Genomic DNA, 11,220 nt, shown 5'->3' with positions numbered 1-11,220 from the left:
AATCACCAAGGCTATCACCCTCAACATTTTCAGCTGAGCAGTTTTTAAACAGCACTTAGGGTGCAGCAGGGGTTTGGTTTTGGTTAATTGGTTTAGGTGTACTTTAAAGTTATCTTTATTAAATAGATTTTGTTGAAATACCTCTGAATATATTTATTAAAACTATTGGTTTATTTTTAGAAGTTATTCTTTCATCGGATACACAACTCTGTCATCAACCAATGATTATGTAGCCCAAATGGTCTAAACTTTTATAGAAAATATCCTTGATAAACTTGCTAAAAATTTTTATCTCTCAAATATTTATTATTAGCCTAAAACTCTCATTCCCCTGATCCATTCACACAGTCGAATGTCATAAGCTTCACATTTGAAATAGGAAGCATGTGGTCAATGTCGCCAAATCTCTGTAATTTAAAAAAAATTCTCAACAAAATCAAAAGGACATCTTTTAACTTCAGACAATGCATAGTCGTTATATTATGCTATCGATGAACTATGATAACAAAATATTGTATATAATTTAGAAATTATTATTCAATATTATCACTTTTAGAACTGTAGATTATTTGCTATTGCTATTAGTCACAATTTTGTGAAGGAGCATGCATTGACTAAAACTGAGGAAACTCCATAGTACTGTAAAACTAGTAGTTAAAAAAACTAAACTATTAGAGTAATCATTTCTGTACATGTACATGTATTTCATAGCCTGTTGTGCCAAACTATTCCATGACCTAATGTATGTAGGTGTTTCGTAGCTATAGGTTATGGTAGGTGTTCCCTAGCCATATGTATCTAGGTGTTCCCTAGCCATATGTATGTAGGTGTTTCATAGCCGTATGTATTTGTTCCATAGCCGTATGTATGTAAGTGTTTCATAGCTCTAGGTATGTATGTGTTCCATAGTCGTATGTATGTAAGTGTTTCATAACCTTATGTATGTAGTTTAATGCACAACCCTTCCTGAACTCACTTATTACTATTATACCTTTTTTCTGAAGTTTAATTGTAATAGCCATAGTTGAAGCTTGGTATGTTTTGCCATAAAGGGTTCTCGTCACTGCAAATATTTTTTTTCATGAAAAGGATAAAGAACTTATTAAAATTCCAGTTTTTACTTTCAGCATACTACAATGTTAAATATTCCACAAAATATTACGCTAACGAGGGCAAGGTGATTTTACTGCAATTGGCTAAAATTTGCACCGATTGCAGTAAAAGTCTTTAAACATCTGTCATTCTGAGTTTACTTTACACTCAATATTATTTGAGGGCCAATTGCGAGTGCATTGGTAAATACATGTATGTACAGCTGTCGTAAAATCACTATGGTTGGCGCCCTTATTAGACCGCTCAATTTGTCATCAGTTCCTTTGCACATGGAATGTGGTTTCTCTATCTCAGCCTCCGGATTGTTGCAGGTAAACTTTAGCAAATAAACAGAGAGAAGTGTACCAGATTAAATATAAGATGCAATGAATAATATTAATAATTAAAGTCATTCATTGGCAAACATTGGATATAGTCAACTGTGTTGCTCAATATATCATGTTAGCATACATTTTGGTAATTATAAAATATTCATTCTAACACTAAGTTTGGTGAGTGTTTTACATTTACATGTGCATCATCAGTACATATCACAGGTGAACATTTCCTTGTTGGGTTTGCCATATTGTAGGGTAGATAGTTCCTGGAATCAAGTTTTTTATTTGTAGCCAGTAAAATATACAAAAAATTTAATTATTCGACAAGAAAGACTATGAAAGCTTTCATGTGACTATATTATTTTTCACAACAATGTTAGCAGTAGGAGGCCGGACTTGACTGTTTTATGTATATATATATATAAAATTGTTTCCTCACCCCGGATACCCCGTATGGGTGGTAAATTCTGCTCTAACTCGGGTCTTCTACCAGAGACCTGGGAGTTTGAGCACTCGCCTCAAGATCTTAGCTGTTCCCAATAGCGCACTTTTCTGCAACTCACCTGAGTTGATTGTTGTTGGTTAATTTGGGCAAGCCACATTTTATGCACCGATGTTATTGCGCCCAGTGCCCCAATGACTACTGGGATTACAGTTGTTCTTACATTCCAGCATTTTTCAATTTCTTCTCCAAGAGGGAGATATTTCTCTACCTTTTCTTTTTCTTTGCTGGCTATATTGTAGTCATTGGGTACTGCTATATCTATTATAGTAGCCCTCCTGTTCTCCTTGTCTACCACCACTATATCTGGTTGGTTTGCTAGGACATGCTTGTCAGTTTGGATGTAGAAGTCCCAGAGGATCTTAGCGCGGTCATTTTCATTGACCTTACCAGGAGCTTCCCACCAGTGTTGTGGTTTATTAAGGCCATACTCATCACATAGACTTCTATACACAATACCTGCGACATGATTATGCCGCTCAGTGTATGCGTTCCCTGCTAGCTGCCTGCATCCACTGATGATGTGTTGCATGGTCTCAGGTGCATCTTTGCACAGTCTGCATCTAGGATCGTCTCTAGTGTGATAGATTTTCGTTTGGAGTTGCCTTGTTGGGAGCACTTGCTCCTGGGCTGCCATGATTAGCAACTCTGTATTGGCCGTTAGGTTTCCTTTGTTCAGCCACATATATGTCTGGTGAAGATCGCCAACCTTAGATATTTGTTGGTGGTAAGCACCATGAAGAGGTTTCGTGTGCCAGTCAATTTCTTCATCATCAGGGCATTGAAAATTCAGCTAGCAACTTATCTGAGATGGCCATGGAGGCTGTATATGCTTTGATGCTTTGCTCCTCCTCTTTCACTGTCTGTTGTACACTTTTGAGTCCCCTACCGCCATCTTTCCTATCAAGATACAATCTAGTAGTATCAGATTTTGGGTGGAGTGCTCCATGCATGGTCAGCAGTTTACGAGTTGCTATATCTGTTTCTTTGATGGCTTCCTCAATCCACTTTATTAAGCCTGCTGGATATCTTATTACTGGCAGTGCGTAGGTATTTATTGCCATGATTTTGTTCTTGGCATATATATATAATATATATATATACATGTATATATATATATATATATATATATATATATATATATATATATATATATATATATATATATATATATATATATATATATATATATATATATATATATATATATATATATATATATATATATATATATAGTACTCTATTGGAAGTAATTTCATTTCACAAATATAAATGTTTTTCAAATTAGGCTATTCAACAATAGTAAAACAAAAAAAGGGGGAAAAAAGCAACAGCTAGCCATTAAAATTGAATAAGTAGTCTGACAAATAGTGTTTAAAATGCCTTTCTCTGCTAAGAGAACGGATATTTGGTGGAAAATTGTTAAAACAGTTAGCAATGACATTTTCAAAATGATTGTTAGTGATTGTATGCAATTTGTTCACATCACATAAGTTGAAATGAGTTGATAACCTGTAATTGTCATGTAAAGAACGAGGATACAAACCATGAAAAATCTCGAATCATTGAATTGAAGTAAAATAAATATTTAGCATAGGCAGAGTAAGAAGATGCAGAGATTTGGAAAGAACATTCGTTGGAATAATATATGCAGGCATATGATGTAGATTTGCAAAGAGTCGAAATGCTCTCTCTTGCAACAAAAATAAATCCTTAGTGACAGATATTGGAGCTAGATTATACTAAATGTGGATACCATAACTAATATGGCAAAATATAAACTGATAATAAAATGCAATAGCAGATTTTGAGTTCATGTATGGCCTACAAAACTGGAGCAGAGTCAATGACTTCGTGACCTTACTAAAAATAGTGTCGACATGATTATTCCAAGAGATTTGATCTATCAAAACAAATCCTAACAATTTTCTCTCGTGTCTACACGTGATGGATTGACTGTTCAACTTAAGAGTAAAGCTGTTTTGAAGGTTTTCGTCAGTACTATAAAGAATAAACTGTGAATTTTGTAAATTGATTGTCATATGATTTGATGTACACCAGTTGCTGATAATTTGCATGATGAGATTGCAGTTTGTGTCAAGAAGTTTCATATCTTTGTGGTAACTTACCAAAATAGTATCATAGGCGTAGGCAAAACCTTTTGGAATAAGTTTAAGAATATTATTTATATATATTAAAGATAATACTAGTGCAATAAGTGACTTCTTTGGAACACCAACATCTATTTCTTGTGCCAATGATTCCTTGTCATTCATGACGACCTTTTGGCGCCTTTTGTGAAAATAGGATTGAAGTATTTGCAATGATTTATTTTTAAAACCAGCAAGTTCTAGTTTATGATATAATATTTTGTGATTGACACTGTCAAAAGCTTTGCTGAAATCCAAAAACATCAAGCAAATCTTCTCACCTCTGGTTTTTAAATCCAAGCAGTCTGAGATTAGTTTATTAACAGCATCAGTGCATGAATGACTTTTTCTGAAACCACACTGACAAGGGTGTAAAATATCATTTTTGGATAAATGAGAGTAGATGTGGATATTTAAGTGCTTTTCAAAAACTTTGAATAAAATAAGGAGTACTGAAATAGGGCGGAAATTTGATAGGGTGCTACTATCTCCTCCTTTAAACAATGGAGTAACTCATGCATGTTTCCATGCTGAAGGGAAACAGCCATCAATCAATATTCTGTTAAACATATCAGTGATAATAGGTACAATGAATGGAAGAGTTGCTTTTATTATTTTTACAGAAATATTGTCTATGCCTGAGGCTTTGGAATTAGGTATGTTACTGATATATTTTACAATATCATGAGGAGTATATTTTGGAAACTCATTAAATGTGGTCTTTAACTCAGTTTTTTGACAAGACAAATAAGGATTAGATGAAGGTAAAATTGAATTTGAAAGTTTACTTGCAAATGCCACAAAATGTGAGTTAAGTTCTGAAGCTGACAAACAAGTGTCACAGCTTTGAGGTTTCTTATTTTTCACATTCAAAGCTTGCCAACGCTTACATGACTCACCAAGCTTTGACTGTTTAACAAGTTTGTCAATACATTTTATTTTCTTTTAATGAGATTTGTGAAAAAATTGCGCTGGTTTTTTGTAAGCAGTCCAATCTTTGCAGTTTTTCAGTTTTTCTCTCAACTTGATATTTTGCTGTACTTCTTTGTCAAGCCAAATAGGTAAAGATTCTGACTTGACTTTTCTAGTTTAATAAGGTGCTAACTCATTGACAGCTATAAAAAACTTTTGATTAAATAGGTTAATCATGTCATTAGTGTTCTTTTTAATTAAACTATCATTCCAAGTGATGAAGGAAAACTTATTTGAAATTTGAAAACTTATTTGAAAACTTATTTGTCAGGAACGAATCTGGAGTAATCTCTATAAGTGATTTTCCAAGGAAATGATTTATATGCAACACTAATTTTTCTTACAATAAATACTAAATTATGATCACTCATAGACAATTTAAGCACTGTGGCTAAATAATTGTATATAAGGTAAACCTTCTGCTTTCTGTGGGTCTATTGTATTCATATATAATATTGTTGTCTTAGCTACCTTTGCACTAAATTGTTGTGTTTAATTGGCTGTGTCTTTGTTATCACTTGTGGCTACATTGTCTCATTATGGATTTAGCTCATTATTTAGCTTTCTGGTGGATATGAGAATTTCATTCGAATACATGCAGTCATTAGAGAAAGTTTACTCATCACAAGCTATTTTGGCAGTGTTACAGTATGTCAGTTAAATTGTCCGATTTGATAAAAACCTATGAGGACAGCAACACAAGTGGAGAGTTTAGGTCTTGGATTAGTTTGTTTGAGCTGGTGGCTTAGTTACAGAAGATAGACGATCTAAAGTCATTTGTGCCATTGTTTCTAAATGGCCCTGCATTTTCATTGTATGACCAGCTCTCAGAGGACATTAAAGGTGACTACGCCAAATTAAAGAAAGAACTGCTGACAGCATTTAGCATAACCTGTTACAGCGCTTACGATCAGCTACGAAAAAGAGTTTTGCAAGAAGGTGAAACGGTGGATATATACTTGGCTGACTTGAGGAAGTTAGTAGATGCCATTGGTCAAAAGGAATCTAATCCACTTCTTAAATGGGCTTTTGTATCAGGACTGCCAGTAGACATAGCAAATCAACTAAAGGCTACAGCAGCAGTAGAGGAAATGAGTTTAGATGAACTAGTGGCTCGAGCTTGAACAATCCTTTCTTCTACAACCAGTGGTAATAACTCTGCTTATGTGTGAAGTGCGGCTATTCAAAAGAAGGTCAAAAACACTGTGCAACGTCACTCTTCAAAGTCAATGTTCAGGCTTTTGGCACATTTCAAGAGAGTGCCCTACTGGAAGAAAGTCTAGAGGCTATAATAGGCAACCTCGCTGCTATAACTGCTAATTTAATGGACATGTTCAGAGGCAGTGCTCTAACAAACAGGGAAACAAAAATGGGGGAGTATCTGCGCCGGATTCTCGCCCGAGCAACCAACAGTAAATATGGCGCTACCAATAATCACTATGACTGTGAATGGATTACCAGTGAAAACACTCATTGACAGTGGATGCCAGCAGTCTGTTTTATCAAGAATGGTAGTAAATAGATTAGACTTAGTTACCCGGAATAGGCAAAAGACAGTAATAATGCTGAATGGAAGCACTACGCAATGTAGTGGCGAGGTCAATGTAACAGTGGGTCTTAGTAGTAGCCAGGCTATACCAGTTCAGTGTCTTGTTGCTCCAGAGCTAGTATGTGGTTGTAGATTAATTCTTGGAGTAGATGCAATCTATCTATTAGGCGATGTAACACTTATTTCCAATAGTATGGTGCAATTCGGGGTGGAAAGTTGTGTAGCAACCGCATGTGAGGAGAAGCAATTATTCAGGGAGATTTTGACTATTGTAGATACTGATTTCACAGCAGCTTTTGATGTACCCAAATAGACAGTCACACGGAAATGGAAAGACCAGAAAGAGCCTGTGTTAACAAATCAGTGCGCTGAGTATTCAGTAAATGTAGATCATAAAGAGCAGTATGAAGCTGAGATTACACGGTGGATTAACGATGAATGGCTAGAGCCACATAATAGAGCATTACATGGTAGGGTGAATAGAGTTATCCCATTAATGGCTGTTTTTCAGCCAAACAAAGGCAGGAAAATGAGGCCTGTTATGGACTATAGCAAAGAGTTGAATAAACATGTGCATAGCACCCCTGGGAATGATGTAGCTGTCTGCCAAGATAAGCTTCGGGAATGACGTAAGCTTGTTAAAAATGCATGCATGTTAGATCTACAGAAGGCTTATTTACAACTACACGTAGACTTGTCATTACAGCGATTCCAGGCTGTGTGTTTTAAGGGCAAACTTTATGTGATGACCAGAATGGGATTTGGGTTAAATGTTGCTCCAAAGATAATGTTCCGTATTCTAGCAAAGGTTTTGGCTATTGATAAAAACGTGAGTAGGGGTACCGATCACTATATTGATGACATTATAGTAAATGAAGATATTATATCAGTAAGTGCGGTGAAACAACACTTGAGCAAGTATGGATTGACATCCAAAGAGCCTGAAAGTTTAGCTTGTACCCGAGTTTAGAGACTAAAAGTGAATGCTAACACTAGTGACAAACTTCAATGGGGTAGAGACTATGAGTTGCCAACAGGGCCTGATAAGCTGACTAAGAGAGAACTGTATTCTATTTGTGGTAAATATATACATGTAGGTCTTTACCATGTTGCACGGTGGTTGCGAGTTGCTTGCAGCTACATTAAACGAGAGGCACAGTCAAGTCAATGGGACCATGAAGTAACCAGTGATGTTAGAGAATGTTGGATGAGGTATCTGACAAGCTTAAAAAGCATGACCCAGTGTTTAGGCAATGGATTGTTAATGATCTAACCAAAGGCAAAATATGGTGCGATGCAAGTAGTTTGGCCATAGGAGTATGTTTAAAAATGGACAATCAAGTAGTAGAAGATGCCAGCTGGTTAAGAGGTAATAATGATAGTGCACACATTAACCTTGCTGAGTTAGATGGAGTGGTAAAGGATATAAATCTGGCTATCAAGTGGAAGCTACTAAATGCGACAGTGATGACAGACTCCGCTACAGTCTGTGGTTGGGTTAGATCCGTATTGACTGACAGTAAAAGACCAAAAGTAAGTGGGCTTAGTGAAATAGTCGTCAAAAGACGTTTGAACCTAATTGGTGAGCTTGTTGCAGAATATGGACTGAAATTGAGCATCGTCTTGGTGAAATCAGAGGAGAACAAAGCTGACGAGATGACTAGGGTACCACACAGATGGCTGGACAGGCGTGTATGTAGCGTAAGTGCACTGGTTTTTGACTCTGACCTTGTTGTTAAGCTTTGTGATTTGCATGATACTCATCATCTAGGCATTGAACAAACATTGCATAAGGCTACTGTGCGCTGGGGATCTAAGATCACCAGAGAGGATGTTGAAAATGTATGTAACCGTATCGACCCTGCACCAGTGCGATGGGAATCAGGTCATTTAGATGCTGCTGATGATTGGCATAGGTTGGCAATGGACATAACTCATCACAATGGTATTCCGTACCTAACAGTAATAGACTGTGGACCCAGTAGATATGCAATATGGCGGAAACTAAAAAATGAAACATTTTCGGCTGTTTCAGAGCAGTTAGAACACATATTTACTAAACGTGGCTCTTCTGCTGAACTACTGTCAGATAATGGACCATGCTTTAGAGCTCTGCCACAGATGTTAAGGAATTGGAATGTCATGCAATTATTTAGTTGCGCATACAGGCCATCTGGGAATGGCATCATTGAGTGGAATCACAGAACTATTAAACGGATGTTGGCACGGTCAGGAGGCAGTGTAAACGAAATGTTGTACTGGTATAATAACTCACCTCATTCAGATGGTGCTGTGCCATTTGAGAGACTACACAAATACAAGCCACAGTACTTAGAAGCCTCAGAAACTATAAAAAATAATACCAGCTTGAACCCATATAAAATAGGTGATCATGTATTTGTGAAACCAGACAATGCTAAGTGCTCTTCAGCATGGAAACCAGGTATAAACACAGCTCTCGTCTCAAACACAGCAGTTAAAGTGGACAATATGTCTAGACACATTGGAGACATTAGGTTTAGCTGGCGTCCTGACTGTATAGATCAAGTGCAGCCAGTGTTTCTACATGTCTGATAGTGAACATAGCCAGCCTGATGATAACGAAGATGTTGATCGTCCAACACGCCCCGTGAGAACTCGGGAACCCCTGTCACGGCTAGCGGACTTTTACATAACAGACTAGGTTGATCATAGAGATCAGGGGGAAATGTGGTGAAATAATTGTATATAAGGTAAACCTTCTGCTTTTTGTGGGTCTATTGTATTCATATATAATATTGTTGTCTTAGCTACCTTTGCACTAAATTGTTGTGTCTAAGTGGCTGTGTCTTTGTTATCACTTGTGGCTACATTGTCTCATTATGGATTTGGCTCATTATTTAGCTTTCTGGTAGGTATGAGAATTTCATTCGAATACATGCAGTCATTGGAAAAAGTTTACTTATCACAAGTACTCCAGAAAACTTGGCGTGATGAGAAAAATTTGTATATATATGATCAATTAAGTTTGAGGAGTTTTCAGTTACTCTTGTGGATCTGCCAATCAGCTGTTTTAAAGACAGCGGATTACATATTTTCCTTTTCCAGTTGAAGCTTTCTATTGTGCTCAACAAATTGATATTGAAATCACCCAGTACCAACATTTCTTCAATGTCGCTGTAACACTCTTGCACGAAATCTGAAAATTTTGTTATGCAATTCACTGTAGAATTTGTAGGTCTATAAACAGAAAATGCTATGTAAGGTCTTGAAATAACTGGAATGCCTTTAATGGAAAGACTATCAGCAGCAATTTCATTAATAGCAAACTTCAAACGCTTGAAATTAATGGAGTGGTGAATATAGCATAATAAGCCACCACCCTGGTTATAGTTCCAATCATTTCTTATCATATTGCAACCAGAATTTTTAAAATAATCATCACCGTGTCTAGCTCCAAGAAATGTCTCAGAAAAACGAATAACTTTAAATTTATACTTAAAAATCAAATACCTAACTTCATCCATTTTGGAAGATAAACCTCTTATATTTAAATGGGCAATGGAAAATCCTTTAGAAAGATCCATCATTTAAGAGGTTCAGCATGACATAAACAATGAGTTGATGGTATACTTATTCCATGTGAGATACATGTAGCATTTTGGTTGAATAGGGAGGAAGAGAATCTAATCTTCAAGGACCTCAACCTTTTACCATCTTTGAACAATCTTTCTATGAAGGCATCAGGGTCAGCATCTTTGATATCTTGATGTATTTTATTGTCATCTGCATCGAGTGGGACACCTTTAACAATAACTACATTCTCTTTAAGAGAATCTGGATCAATGGACAGTCTGCAGGATGATCCGTCATACTGGTCAGATTTCCAGCAATCTGTAACTCCTTTAGCGATGTCCCGAGATCGGAGCTGAATCATAATTCTAGGATTGTTTGATTTGAAGTTGCAACGAGTAACGAGTTCAATGATGGTTGGCCCATAATGACTGTTTATAGATTTCTGTACAGTGTCTTGATTAACTGATTTATAGAGAGAAGAGTTTGGTCGAATTGAAACCACAACGTTGTTGTTTCTAACAAAAGCAGTCTTCTGTTGTTAAGATTGAGCTGGTTGCTTGACAGCTGTTGCTGGAATAGGCTGATCAACATCCATTAGGGTAAGATTTGAAGTTGACGACATATTTTGTTTGTTGCACGATTTACTTTCTGGGTTTGAACACACTGTAGCATTAGTTGAATGTTTCCTTAGTGATTGATCTTAAACATAAAGACTTCGCTTTGTTGTCTCAGCATAAGAACTCTGTTGTTCCTTGAGCTCATCAGATAATGATTTTTGCATAGCTAAAATTTTGTTATGAAACTGGTTCGATGACCATGATGAATAGCTGATAAATTCATCCTTAAGATTTTCTGTAGAAATAGATATTGATAGTAACTTGTCAATTTTTTTTCCAAATCTGCAACTCCGGAGATTAAGAATTTTATCGTAGTACTCAATTTTGAGCAGTTGTTACATGTTTCCATAGCTTTTATTGGAAGCAGTGTATGAAGCACTTGTTGAGGCTTCATGATTAATTGTTTACAAACGCAAACGTTATGATTGAATATATGATGGAGAAT

General features: G+C 36.2%; 1 protein-coding gene across 1 annotated transcript; it reads left to right on the top strand.

The window, feature by feature from the left end:
• Nucleotides 1–7,803: 7,803 nt before the first annotated feature.
• LOC137406892 (uncharacterized) lies at nt 7,804–9,177 on the top strand. The gene has a single exon (XM_068093494.1). It carries the CDS (start codon nt 7,804–7,806, stop codon nt 9,175–9,177), a length of 1,374 nt encoding a protein of 457 aa, XP_067949595.1.
• The last annotated feature ends 2,043 nt before the right edge of the window (nt 9,178–11,220 follow it).

Source organism: Watersipora subatra, chromosome 10 (assembly GCF_963576615.1).
Source record: "Watersipora subatra chromosome 10, tzWatSuba1.1, whole genome shotgun sequence".
NCBI lineage: Eukaryota > Metazoa > Bryozoa > Gymnolaemata > Cheilostomatida > Watersiporidae > Watersipora > Watersipora subatra.
The sequence above is the reverse complement of the archived record's forward strand: the minus strand, read 5'-3'. Positions and strand labels throughout refer to the sequence as shown.

Excerpts from the sequence above, each read along its gene's own strand:
- LOC137406892 (XM_068093494.1), top strand. The coding sequence starts at position 7,804 with ATGTTGGATGAGGTATCTGACAAGCTTAAAAAGCATGACCCAGTGTTT.